At 36.0% G+C, this 14,641-nt stretch overlaps 1 protein-coding gene across 5 annotated transcripts in view; it reads left to right on the top strand.

Annotated features, from left to right (window-relative positions):
* The window catches only part of RAB23 (RAB23, member RAS oncogene family), a 40,744-nt gene extending 27,500 nt beyond the window's left edge, over nucleotides 1-13,244 (top strand). For all 5 annotated transcript variants that reach the window (XM_034962281.3, XM_034962280.3, XM_003828917.6 and 2 more), the window contains 4 exons: nucleotides 3,679-3,835; nucleotides 5,430-5,512; nucleotides 6,335-6,427; nucleotides 9,677-13,244. In XM_034962281.3, the coding sequence (XP_034818172.1) occupies nucleotides 3,679-3,835; nucleotides 5,430-5,512; nucleotides 6,335-6,427; nucleotides 9,677-9,816 (473 nt within the window). In that variant the 3' untranslated portion in view covers nucleotides 9,817-13,244. The remainder of the gene's footprint in view (nucleotides 1-3,678; nucleotides 3,836-5,429; nucleotides 5,513-6,334; nucleotides 6,428-9,676) is intronic.
* Nucleotides 13,245-14,641: the final 1,397 nt, after the last annotated feature.

Raw genomic sequence — 14,641 nt, 5'->3', positions numbered from 1 at the left:
TCCTGACCTCGTGATCCGCCCACCTCAGCCTCCAAAAGTGCTGGGATTACAGGCATGAGCCACCGCACCCGGCCAAGAAATTCTTTACAGATCCTTTTCCTTTCCAACCCCCATCTCATATAAAAAAAAAAAAAAAAAAATTCTTGAAGTGCTTGAGGGAGTTCAGAGTTGTGCAGCAGGATCAGCCATTTGCTTTCTAAATTCTGCAAATAATGATCTGTCTCATAAATCTTGGAATCTTGTATTTGTTACATGCTTTATTGGTACCTCAGTCAAAGTTTTTTTTTTAAAAAAGGGTGGAGGGTGAGGGGTCATCTTTTGAGCTTTTTAAACTAAATATTAGAAAGGGCTTTCCGGTCATTAGGACTTTTCCAAACATAAAAGAACCATGATGAATCACAGTTTGACAAAGTATTTTATCTGTCTAGATGGAAGATGATATTCAGTTAGGGGAAATGGAAACAAGTGGTTGTCCAACATTTGTCAGAATTATTATAACCATAAAAGTAATCCATAAAAAGTAATCCAGTTGATTTTTTTTCCATTTTAGTAATATTTTTAGGTTAAATCAGACAAGGTGGTGCAGCATTTGATATAAAGGCTTGGTATCAGGTGAACCGTCCTGCTTTGGAGATTTGTGTACCATTCTTTCTATAGATTGTAATTTATCTTCTTAGGACTTATTTTTGCGATCTTATTTCAGATTTTTTATTTCCTGCAGTTCTTGTTTTTTGATTTTGTTCTTTATACTGCAGAAATCCATTTTTCTCCTGTGGTTTAATAGTCATACATTCTCTTATTCTTAAGGTGATTGCCTGTAACTTAAGGCATTTACTGTCTTAGTTTAAGCCTCTGTGTGCCCTCCCACTGCGCCACATGGGTGGGGCTCGTTTATTTGGGACATGATCCCAGGAAGTAGAGTGAAAGACTAGGGAGAATGAGGCAAGGAAGGGAGAAAAACCAGTAAAGGGTTCTAAGTATCACTGTGGGCCACTGGGGCTCAGTCTCCCTGAGGAACCATGAAGAGAGGCCTCAGGAGCCCACCAAAGGGAGGCTAAGGTGTTCATTCCACCCCCCCGCCACCCAGAGGCATCACTTCCCCCTTGGGGGATGCATCAGAACAGCCCCCAGCAGAACAGCAGAGCCCCCTGCAGCATAGGCAGGAGCAACTGGCACAGGAACTGTTCTCCACAGCTGCGCTGAAGCCCAGTTGAGGGGACATGCATGCAGCCACAGGCCTCTGCTGCAGGGTTTGTTTATTTACCTCCCTGATTATGTAAACATCTTCCCTTTCTTCACACAAGCACTTTGGCACATTCCCACATTTCTCTGGTCTGTACCCATTCTGTCCCCTGCTAAATAATCTTGGGGTTGTTATGGACATACTTTCTTTTGGTCTTTGATTTTTTAAATAATGTTGAGCTTTTCTTAATCATTCTTACTGCCCATATCTCTGGCATTATCTGTTTGGGGTTTTTTTTCCATCATATATGCTTCCTCTAAGAGGTTTTTTTGGTTAAGTGTCTGAGACCTTGAACACTTGGAAATACCCTATTGTGCCCTCAAATTTAAATGACAGCTGGACATAAAGCTGTAGGCTTAAAGGTAATTCATTGAGTTTTATGATAAAGAACAAATTTTTTTTTTTTTTTTAGACAGAGTCTCACCCTTTTGCCCATGCTGGAGTGCGGTGGCACAATCACAGCTCACTGCAGCCTCAACCTTCCAGGCTCAAGCAATCCTCCCACCTCAGTCACCTGAGTAGCTGGGACTACAGGTGTGTGCCACCACGCCTGGCTGATTTTTGTATTTTTTGTAGAGATGGGGTTTTGCCATGTTGCCCAGGCTGGTCTTGCAGTGGCGCGATCTTGGCTCACTGCAAGCTCCACCTCCCGGGTTCATGCCATTCTCCTGCCTCAGCCTCCCAAGTAGCTGGGACTACAGGCACCCGCCACCACACCCAGCTAATTTTTTGTATTTTTAGTAGAGACGGGGTTTCACCGTGTTAGCCAGGATGGTCTCGATCTCCTGACCTCATGATCCACAGTTTCTTAAAATATGATTACATAATTTTTTTTATTTGTAGTTGAGGTAAATATTACAGCTCAAGTAAATATAAGTTTATTTATCAGTATACTAATGTGATCTCTTCAGTTTTATTTTCCCTTAAATTCTGAGAAGGTCTCAGGGTGTCTTTGTCTCTCTCTTTCTGTATTTTGCATTATTCATTTATTATTTGGATTAAAACCTGTTTTTAGGCCAGGCACAGTCACTCACACCTGTAATCCCAGCACTTTGGGAGGCTGAGGCAGGCAGATTGCTGGAGCCCAGGAGTTTGAGACCAGCCTGGGCAACATTGGGAGACCCATCTCTACAAAACAAACAAAAACAAAACAAAACAAAACAAAAAAACAAAGAATTAGCTGTGCATGATGGCAGGCTCCTCCTGTAAGTCCCAGTTACTAGGTGGGAGGATTGATTGAGTCCAGGAGGTCGAGGCTGCAGCGAGCCATGATCATGCCACTGCACTCCAGTTTGGGCAACAGAGTGAGACCTTGTCTCAAGAAAACCAGAAAACAAAAAACCTGTTTTTAGGGTAGGGAAGATTTTCCAAATGAACCTTCTGTTTTTACAGTAATAGCAAACTGCTGTTTTCTTTCTGTGGTCTTTTGCTTTCTACAGTATTCCCCCAGTGATATATAGATATACAGACTAGTTTTGGCTCTAGAGTGTCTTAGATAGCCCAGACATATCTTGAGTCTTAGTAGAAAACTCTTATACCAGAGGGATGTGTAAGGAAGGAGTAATGGTAAGAAAACATGCCTTGATTTCAGGAAATCCTCTTGACCCCCAGGATGATTTTCTCTTGTTGCTTACATGCCTGCTTTTATCACCATGCTACCTGAATCAATAGCTAATAATTTATAAAACTGCTTCTTCTAAGAGGTTTCTGCTTATTTTAGCCTTTGATATTATCAGCCTAAAATGACAGTTGATGGTTAAAATATTGTCAATGGATACAATATGGGTGGGTAAAATTATGCAGTTAAACAGGGTAAAACTAAGTTTCCCCCAACCCCTCTATTATATATATATATATATATATATATATACTCTTGGCATTGGCTTTCAAATTATGTTCCTTAGGATCACTGGTATTCTACTGAAATAAAATAATACAATTTATTTAAAAAGTGAATAGAATGAACAAATTATGATTTTTTTTCTCATAAATTTTTCTTAAATCTGCGCTGAAAGAAATTAAGCAAATGACATTTTTCTTAAATCTACGCTGAAAGAAATTAAGAAGCAAATTAACAAGAAGAATTTGGCAACAGCCTGTAATTTTAGTTTACCATTCTCTCTAGCTTTTATAATGGAATTAAATCAGTATTTTATGGTATTCCAAAAAGAATGTGTATGGTTTTGAGGTGCTTTGACAGTTGAACACATTTGAGAACCACTGTTTTTGGTAAAAATGAAAATAGAATTTATATGTTGAAAAGTAAAGAAGAGTAGTACAAAGATGAGTTCAACATTTATTTACATAAAAGTTGTTTTGAATGGATAAAAGTTGCCCCCATTCTTCATGAGATTGTTTTCTTAATGTAAATGTAATATGTTAATGTAAATACCTTGATTGATTGATTGATTGATTGATTGATTGTGAACTTACAGGAGCCCAGGCTTGTGTGCTCGTGTTCTCTACCACAGATAGGGAATCTTTTGAAGCAGTTTCCAGTTGGAGAGAGAAAGTAGTAGCCGAAGTGGGAGATATACCAACTGTACTTGTGCAAAACAAGATTGATCTTCTGGATGATTCTTGTATAAAGAAGTAAGATGGCTACTTTTGGGGAAGGAGGGACAGTAATTCTATAAAGTTAAGACATCTTAATTTTTGCATAGTTTTACAGGATCTAGGAAAAATTCTATACTTTCATTTTGAAGGCTTTAATGACTTAAATATTTTAATTTACCTAAAATTTCTGTGAGCTATTCTATGTGATTGGTTTGGGTTAAAAAATTCATTCTGATTCCTAAGTAGATAAAATTAAAGGATTAAAATTTGAAGGCTCTTTTAGAATTCTAATCTCAGGTCTTTGCACAAGAAATCTAATTCTTCATGTTAAGTCAAACCTTAATATGGTAAGAATGTTAAGAAAAGCATCCCTAGATTTTGTAATACCCAGAATAAGTAACTATCCTATGTTGATGAATTTTAATTAAGGGTTCAGATTCATATTGTTTTGTATATTCAGAACTCTTATGCTCAAATTTGTGAACAGATAATTTCTGTTCATAAATATTTACTTATTGCATTATTATTTTTGCTAGTTTTGAAAATATTTGCTTGGTTTTTACCTGCTTTTTAAGTCTTCTTATGTTAGTTATCTGTTGCTATATAACAAATTAGCCCAAAACTTAGTGTCTTAAAACAACAAACATCTATTATATCAGTTTCTGTAGGTCAGGAGTTTGAGAATGGCTTAGCTGGTGGTTTTTCATGAAGCTGCAGTTGAGATGTTGGCTAGGCCTGTTCTCATGGAAAGGCTACACTGGTGCTGGACCATCCATTTCTTTGATGGCTTATTCACTTGGCAGGAAGCCTTAGTTCCTTGTCAGATGGGCCTCTCCTATTCTCACAACACGGCAGCTATTTCTCCCAGAGTGGGTGATCCAAGAGAGAGCAAGACAGAAGCCACAGTGTTTCTTATGACCCAGTCTTATACTGTCCCTTGTATTGCATATTAGTGGACACCCAGACCAACCTTGATTACAGTGCGGGAGGAGACTACACAAGGGGCTGAAGACCAGAAGCCAGAGAAATAGCGGGAGCCTATGGAGCATGGTTACAACAGTCTCTAATGACATTAATATCAGGAGTCCACAACCAGGAATCCTGATAAAACTAAAATTAGGAGTACAATTTGGAGATGTAGTCATTAATACACTGACTTTGGCTTTAGGCAGCAAAATTGTTTCATGGCCAGTAAGAATAAAATAAGTAATTCACTGTAAGATTTTCAGAGTGTAATTAACTACAGGTCTTAGGAAGAGATAAAATTAATTAAAATATTATACAAAGAAAAGTGATATTTTCTTATTTTAGGGCTAGAGATTAATGACTTTATAGAAAAGTCTTCTATGTACACATACGGTATAACAGTTGGTGTTTATTTCTCAAGAGTAGTGAAAACTAAAATCAGTACAGGCACTAAATGAAAACATAGCTTTCAACTGATTTTACTTAACTGGGCACTTATATCAAGCTCTTTTAAAAAGAAATATGAAAATTTTCTGAAAGATCTGATCCACCTTCCCTCCCTTCCCTGCCAAACTGTATTCAGTAAATGTAATTAAAAGTGATTTAAAAAACAAGCTATCAGAAGGCACCTTTGTAAAGCATTTTTTTTTAAATTGATGTGCAGTGAGGAAGCTGAGGCACTGGCAAAAAGGTTAAAGTTAAGATTCTACAGAACATCAGTGAAAGAAGATCTAAATGTGAATGAAGGTAAATTACCTTTAAAGGATATAGATTGCAAAAAGAAATTTTATTCTTGTGCTTTTAAAATTGTGTTGTTTAGAAATTATATTTTTAATGAGAACAAGATTTTTTTGTCACCTAACATTAAGTAGAATTTAAAGGCTTTCTACTTCTTTTTGTTAGTGCTTAATTATTTACTAATGCCCTTGAATACTTTTCATCCTGGTAAGGTTTTCCATTTTTATTATTATCTTTGAAAAATGTAAGCTATATATGTTGAGTATATGCATATGTGGTTTTGATGCATACCTGTTAAAAATAACTCAGTTGTTTTAGAACTCCATGATAGTAGATATTCCACTAGGTAGTTAGTTTATTTAATAGTATTTAATTTAATAGTATTTCCTAGTTTAAGAAAGTGAAATTAGAGAAAGATGGTAAGTTATTTTTCTCATTCTAGAATTGCCACTTATTTAGATTGCAACTAGATATTCTCTTGGATGTCTATTTTGGATACTTTTCTTCACATAAAGGAGACATCTTTTCAAGAGTGAGTCTGTTTAGTGTTGCTTAGTATTAATCACTATTCAGATACTTAGAAGAGCCAATCACTACAAGTATTATTTCACTTATTTACTAATAAAATACCATTATACATTTGTTAATATTATCATTGTACTCAGATACTGCCCAAATAATTTTTAAAAGCTGAATTTTTAACTAGATTGTATGCTCCTAATTGTAACTTTAAATTTGTTTAGTAAGTATAAATATTATAAATGATGTGAAATAACAGATTTACATGCATAAATCATTGACCTGGTTCTGGGTGTTTTCTTTTTATTCTAGTTTTTAAGTATTTGGCTGAAAAATACCTTCAGAAACTCAAACAACAAATAGCTGAGGATCCAGAACTAACATATTCAAGTAGTAACAAGATTGGTAAGTACATAGGAAATTTTAGCCCATGTTTACTTGGTAAAGTTAAAAAACACATATAATATGCTCATTTCTCTCAGAAATGTGATTTAAAAGTGATTATTAAACTATTAAGTCAGTGATTTAAGTATCAGGTCTCTTGTTAAAAGGTATATTGTGTTAATGGAGGTTTTTTTGCCATTGAATTTTATAAATCCATTTGATAGATTAAACACAGCAGAGATAAAGACTTTTTGTAAAGATCTGTCCTTTATATAAAGGAACTTTATAACAGTTATTCTTCTGAATCTGTACTTACACTGGCTCTTACCTTTTCCCTTTCTTACTATCTTGCTTATTACCCATTACTGATTTTGCTTTTTCTTATGTTAAATGCCAGCAAAACTTTAGCATTCTCTGAAGAACAAGTGTGTTGTGTTCTCTTTCACAATAACTGCCTGACCAGATGTCTCTCTTCTTGTTTTGGATTCCAGGAAAATGAGAGCCAAAGTTGCTGGTTCTAAATCTTGATACTTGTATAATCTCTTAAGGACTTCATATCTGTATTCCGTCCCCCTTCACTACATATGTAGAAACAAACACATTATTTTCTGGACCTGTTTTAACTTAGATTTTTCCTGGATTCTGGCTTTTTTTATTTTTCTGCCTTTGCCATTTTCATTGCAAAATTTCTTGCCATCAGAGACCTCAAATGCTTTGTGAACACAAGACACTTATAATAAGCCTCTACCTGGTGTGGTCTCCTTGGCTCCCCTCTTGTCTTCTTCATATCTACTGATTAAAGCTTTAATAAGACTCATTGTGGAACAAAGTAAATGCAGATTCTCTTCAATCCAACATTTAAAGGTGGTTTTGCCCTTCCTTCTGTGTAGCCTCCTGCCACACCATTACATCTATGTAACCCATTTACTGGTTCTCTCAGAGGTCTTGATCTTTCCTGAGTATGCCCCATGCTTGCTTTCTTCTTCACTTTTGGTCATTTTTTTTCTTCTATTGAGAATGACCTCTTTCCCATCTTCTGTCGAAGAACAATTCATTCCTCAAGGCCTTTCTAGAAAGTTTTCAGTTGTGTATCTGCCTGCCTGAAGACACATCCTCCATACTCTTTTTCTTTCTTTTTTAAAGAAACAGAGTCTCACTGTGTTGTCCAGGCTGGTCTTGAACTCCTGGGCTCAAGTGATCCTCCTGTCTCGGCTTCCCAAAGGGTTGGGATTATAGGTGTGAGCCACTGCCCAGCCTCCATCTTCTAAAAGAATAGACATCTAAGCCCAGGGCACTGCCAAGTGTCCAGTTCTACCTTCTTCATGTAGTTTTTCCTTTCTTATGTATCAGATGCAATCTGTCCTTCCTTTGAAACTTCTGTAAGATTTTGTGTCTCTTTTATGACACTTAACATATAATGTCATATGGCATTACTTGTTTACTGTCTTGTCTTATTACATTGTAAACTTCTTGTGGGCGAGAACTGGTCTTAGTCACCTTTGTATCTCTGACAGTATCTCTGGCCCAGAATTTTGTGTGTCATGGATGCTATATCATAAATTGGAGATTACATTTTGTGAATAGCACAGTTCAAAATGGAAACTATAAAGTTCTTTATCTTTTAGCTACTCATCACTTTTATCTGTGGGCCACTTTTTTACTGGTTTAGTATAAGTAGGAAAAACGTATCTTACTAGTATTAACACAGAATCTCACAAATAGCTGGGTGTGGTTGCTTGTGCCTATAATCCCAGCTATTTGGGAGGTTGAAGCAGGAGGATTGCTTGAGGCCGACAGTTTGAGACCAACTTAGACAACATAGCAATATCCTGTCTCTTTAAAAAAAAAGAAAAATTAGCTGATGGCATTCCTGTGCCTGTAGTCCCAGTTACTCAGGAGGCTGAGGCAGGACTGCTGGAGCCCAGGAGTTAAAGGCTGCAATGAGCTATGATTGTACCACTGCACTCCAGCCTGGTGACAGAGCAAGACCCTATCTCTTAAAACACACACACACACACACACACACAACTCAGAAATACTGTTGTTACTGTTGTTAACTAAAAGGTATTCTTGAGGAAGTGATATGATGTGAAGTTAGTAAGTTATTAAAATTATCGTAGTTGCCAGGTGTGGTGGCTCATGCCTGTAATCCTAGCACACCTCTAATCCCAGGCAGGTGGATTGCCTGAGCTTAGGACTTTGAGACCAGCCTGGGCAACACGGTGAAAGCCCGTCTCTACTAAAATATAAAAAATTAGCTGGGCGTGGCGGCAGGCGGCTGTAGTCCCAGCTACTCGGGAGGCTGAGGCAGGAGAATCAATTGACTCCAAGAGGCGGAAGTTGCGGTGAGCCAAAATCACGCAACTGCACTCCAGCCTGGCGACAGAGCGAGACTCTGTCTTCAAAAAATAAATAAATAAAAATTATCGTATTTGCTGATTCCAAACGTCAAAGATAAATTGTTAAGTCAAAAGATGCAGAACATTGTGTAGAATATGCCACAACTTAGGTAGAAAAGAGAATATATATGCATTTTAGCTTATATATGCATAAACTATATCTGGAAGGATAAGTAGGAAAAGTAATAACATGCGTACCTTAGGGGTGGGAAAACTGGCAAGGGGTGAAAATCTGGGTAAAAAAGAGCCCTAATGTGACCTCTTTTATAGCCTTGGAACTTTGTACCATGCGTATTAGCTACTAAAAGTAAAACTAAAACAAGAGCTTTAAAATCATAAATCTGTGTCCATTGATGTATGAAAGGATAAGCAAAATGTGGTATATACATACAATGGAATATTATTCACCCTTAAAAAGGAAGGAAATGCTTCAGTGTTCTACGTTGGATGAACCTTGAAGACATTATGCTAAATGAAATAAGTCAGTCCCAAAAAGACACTATTATTCCATTTATATAAGGTAGAGTAGTTAAAATCATAAGAGACAGAAGATAGAATGGTGGTTGCTAAGGTCTGCAGGGAGGGGGAATGGGGAGTTAGTTACTGTTTAATGGGTATGAGTTTCAGTTTTAAAGATGAAAAGAGTTACAGAGATGGACGGGGGTGATTGTTCCACAACATTACAAATGTATTTAATACCACTGAACCGTATGCCTAAAAATGGTTAAGATGCTAAATTTTGTTGGATTTTACTACAATTTTAGAGAAACTGTAAATACTTGAAAATATTACTGATTTTACTAACAAGCTGGATGCAACAGGTAACTCAGGCGTGTCAGTGGCAATCACTCTTTTCCCTCAATTTATACAGGTGTCTTTAATACATCTGGTGGAAGTCACTCAGGTCAGAATTCAAGTACCCTCAATGGTGGAGATGTCATCAATCTTAGACCCAACAAACAAAGGACCAAGAAAAACAGAAATCCTTTTAGCAGCTGTAGCATACCCTAAGATGTTTTGGGAGGAAAACAATTGAATTACATTGTGCAATTCATTAAGAAACCCATCCAGCTGTCATGGTATGTTACAAGGTTTTCAGCAGACTTTGCTCCTAATGGCTCTCTGAAAGTGACAGACTTAAATATTGCTCTGCAGTGCTTTTCAGAATGTAGAGTGAGACCTCTGGTGGAAAAATTATTGCCCTGTGGACTCCTTTAATTTTTTTTACATTAGACGAAGCTTCTCCTGTTTGTAAAGGAATGCTATAAGAAATTTCAAACACAGGTTTTGCGGAATTTTAAATGCTGAAACATAAATGAAATGCCTAAATATGTTGTTACAGATTTTAATACTGTGGATCAAGGAAAGATAGCAAGCATTCTTTTCCTGAAATTGGTCATGTAGCTTTTCTGCGAAATAGTATTGAATCTGAATACTTTCACAAAATAATACTGAAAGGTAAACCCTAAATCTTGCCAGACTGCATTCGTATTTTGGCATTGAAACTTGTGCAATATCTGTGTAATGTAGAATGTGGGGTGTGCATGCAGATGTCTGGTACTGGAGTAAGCTGAAGGTATGTGCAGTATTTAAGAAAATGTACATTCTAATTCACTTATAAAACCATTTACATATTGTGTATATGTTTTTATTTTCAAATGATAAACTCTAGACATATATTTTGCAAAATGAGCTTGGGTTTAAAAAGTGCTTTGTGCCAAAAATACCATACCTAATTTTTATAGTGCTTTACTATCAGAATTTATATTGTTTATTATATCTTTTAAAAGCAGTAAGCAGTTTTCATCTGACAGCGTAGATAAAAGAGGAGTATAGGAATTTGAATGCTAGAGCATCTCCCAGGTGAGCCTTATTGCAGATCTTTTTGATATAGTCACCCATAAGCATGGTGAGCTCCTGCTCTCATAAGGTCAGCCAAAGCCCCTTAAGAAGGTACACAGCACATCTGCAGTCATTCGGGAGGTCCTGTGAAGTGTGGTGACGCATCTAACACCTTTTGCTGCTCACTGAGAACCCAGCTTTGAACTTACAAGATTACACTAACCATTTTTTAAGTGCACAAAAATATTATTATTAGTCTTAACTAAAATTACATATTTTATAATGCCCTGCAACTCTAAACCATCCTTTTGTTTACACATTTTTGTATGGTATTTTAAGATTATCACTTCAACATTTCTATAACCTTGTTTGTATAGCACTTTCTCAAGAGCTGTCAGTCCCACATACAAAATCATTTCTTTTACAAAATGATTTAATATGTAATCATGTGTCAGAACATAAATTTTGTCACTTGGGACAGTAGCTTTCCAGCTAAGATAATTGCGTGAACTCCGTTAAAACTGATTATCACTCATCAATGGCTTTATTTTTAACCTATAAATAACCCCTTTCAATATACCTGGTTTTCACAGCATTGCAAAATCTGTAAAAATAACTTTTATTGGAAAATGTCATGAAGTCATTTTTCATTATTTGTACTAAACAATGTTTTATGTACTCCTTTTGTGTTTTATCTTTTGTTTTTCCATCTGTACTCCCCTCATCCTCCTAATGTTGAGAAAATCAAATTTCCTGGGTGTGTCCTTGTTAAGTGATCAAAAGTAAATGTTCTCTTTGCCATTTTAGATGGAAAAATAATTAAAAAAATTAAAAAGTAAATTTTTGCTTTTCATTATATTGAAATGATCTGGCATTATCTATTTCACAGTAATGTAAAATGTTTATTTTTATGTCACCAGTTGTCACCACTCCCATTGCTGATAGTGACATAGGTTTTGGGGGCAAAATTCAGTTCCTAACAAACAGTGGATACTGCTAATGAGTCATCTTTTCTACTCTCTTCAATTTTCTACTCTCTACTCTCTTTAATTTTTGCACAAAATAATACTTTGCAACAAATAGTCTTTTGTCTTTATTGGCAGAAAAATCACTTGTTATATGTGTTCTAGTTCTTTTTCATATTAGCTGTGTGGCTAAAAGCGTGTTACCTTTCTATATTAAAAAAAGTAATCTCTGAGGATAGTTACAGTTCCTGTAATAATATAATTTTATGTACCTAGTTTTATCTTTTTTTAAATAAGAACTGAAGAGAGAGCTTTGTTACATATTTGAATTTTTAATTTGCACTGCTGTATTTTAAACCTAACCATAATTAGTCATTTAAAATAATTAATTAAGTAGGCCTGAAAGTCAGCCATGTTAATTTCTCAATTTAATCGATTCTTAAAGCCTTCAAAAATTGACATTTTTTTCCCAAGACCCTTCATTCTCTTAAATAACTTTAATTTTATGAAACCATGTATACTAAAGAAAAACTTTTCCAAGATTCCAGGTGATTGTGCATTTGTGCTCTAATCTACTTTTTTAACATTACGGCTAATCTTTTGCATAGACATATCGCTGTGGAATAATTGCCATATTTCAGAGTTCCTCAGGTTTCCTTTTCCAGTCTCTGTCTATGAATTAAATAGTATATAGAATAACCCATATAAGGCAATATAGTTAAATAAAACCAGGTTAAATGATTTCCTTTGTATCTGCCCAAAGTTGATAGCACACGTTACTTTTTCAAAATAAAGCTAAAACTACCAAAAAGAGGATGAAAACTTTTTCCTCATTATGGAGTGAAGTTTTAGGTGGTTGCTTTAGAAGTTGGCAGTGCAGTGCTCAGAAAGAACTCTCAATAAATAACATGTACTCCTTGGACCTGTGAGTTTTTAGAATAGGGAGTTGGCCTTAGGACCTAATGTCCCAACTTAGTGTTGGACCCTTTTAATATAAGATATTGTTAATTATTAGCATACTTTTCAAAACCTTTGAAATAGTTACTGCTAACCTGATAAAATGTTCCCATTAATCTATCATTAGTCTGTTTCTCTGAAAACAAAATGAATTGATGAGGTGAAAGCTTGTTCCACATGGCACCTACCTAATGAACAGGACTTACTCAGTTTTTAACTGTTAAGAATGTCACATGTACTATCGTCACTCCTTAGGTTTTCAGCTATAAAACATGTAAGTCTATCATCATACAGATGAATTCATTTGCTAACAAAATATTTAAAACCCGCAGTAGACTCTGAAATATCCAGTCATCAAACTCCTGGCTAACTGGATGATTTGGCTATAATAATCTTTATTATTATTATTTTCATCTGTCTCTCGAAATATCTACAGTAGGATGTTAGTAAATGGTCTTTTAAAAGCAAAAAATTGGGGATAAAAGGAAAACTGAATTCCTTCTATATTTTTATTACTAATAAATAATGCTTTTGTAAATTTGAATGGAAAACCACTTGTATGTATTGCTATTTGGTTGCAGTTATACTCTGGAGCTTAATTTAAAACACTACTCTAAAAATTTCATGAAGGATGAATTCCAATAATCAGAAAATAAATGCATTTCAAAGCTAAAATTTTGTGTGATATGTATGATTGTATCAACAGTGTGGCTCTAAATAGTAAAATATATAATGCAACTTCTTTAAAGATCAAAGCAACCTAAAATTATTTCATATTTCAGATACTCTGCCAATATTTAATACCCTCATTTTATTGAAAGCAGTGCTAACAAGGAATGGCAGGAGGGCTACCCTAAAATTATGTATTATATGCTAGGAATGGTAGAGAATTGAGATACGGCAAAACATACTCTATATCCACTTATAGTCTATATAAAAGACAATAGTTTAAATGAGGGTAAAAATGTGACTCAGGAGATTCATCATCATTTGAAAATAAATTATACTCCCATTCTTATAAATAAAAATACATGTTAAGAATCAACCCATTGGCCAAGCGTGGTGGCTCATGCCTGTAATCCCTGTACTTTGGGAGGCCGAGGCAGGCGGATCACAAGGTCAGGAGTTTGAGACCAGCCTGGCCAATATGGTGAAACCCCATGTCTACTAAAAATACAAAAATTTAGCCGGGCGTGGTGGCGGGCGCCTGTAGTCCCAACTACTAGGGAGGCTGAGGCAGGAGAATCGCTTGAACCCGGGAGGTGGAGGTTGCAGTGAGCTGAGATCACACCACTGCACTCCAGCCTGGGCAACAGAGCAAGACTCCATCTCAAAAAAAAAAAAAATGAAATCTCATGAAGTAAATGAAACTATAGAAACTGCCTCCATAGCATATATTCAACACCAAACGTCTACAAAATGTTTGTTCTCTTCCCTTCACAGTCTCTTTTCCCTAACTCATATACTCCATAGTGTTCCTTGCTACAGTGGATATGTCTTCTACTTGTCAGACAGCCTGGGTGACAGAGCAAGACTCCAAAAAAAAACAAAAAACAAAAAACCACACTGGAGATTCCCTGCCCTTTAGATGTGGCTCTAGGTACAGAATGCTGGAGACACTGTAAACCAGGGACCCCAAGCAGCTTGGAAATGTGGATCATAGCTCTTCAAGTCTGTGATCAGAAATCAATGACCTCCATTAAAAACTCCATTGCAAAAAAATGGGAAAAATAATGCTAAGAATACCAAGGTCAAGGAGGCAGAGCCAGAATAATTTGTGTAGAAAGAGTCCTGGACTGATGTGGAAGCCATGGGAAGCAGGGAGCAGTAGTATTTCCCAGAGTGGAAGGGATTTACGGATGCTGACAATACTTGAGAACCTGAAGAAAACTTGACTATCCATTTCTTAATTTTCAAAAAGCTGGTCAAGAAAAAAATGATGCACACAAAAAATCATCTCACAGTCTGATGACAGCAAATCAGTCTGCTAACAAACCAAGTGGCTCTGCCATAGATAGAATTAATGTTTCCCATGAAATGCAAAGATTTAAATAAGGCAGAGTTGGAGCTGG

The sequence above is a fragment of the Pan paniscus genome, chromosome 5 (genome assembly GCF_029289425.2).
Source record: "Pan paniscus chromosome 5, NHGRI_mPanPan1-v2.0_pri, whole genome shotgun sequence".
Classification (NCBI taxonomy): Eukaryota; Metazoa; Chordata; class Mammalia; order Primates; family Hominidae; genus Pan; species Pan paniscus.
The sequence above is the reverse complement of the archived record's forward strand: the minus strand, read 5'-3'. Positions and strand labels throughout refer to the sequence as shown.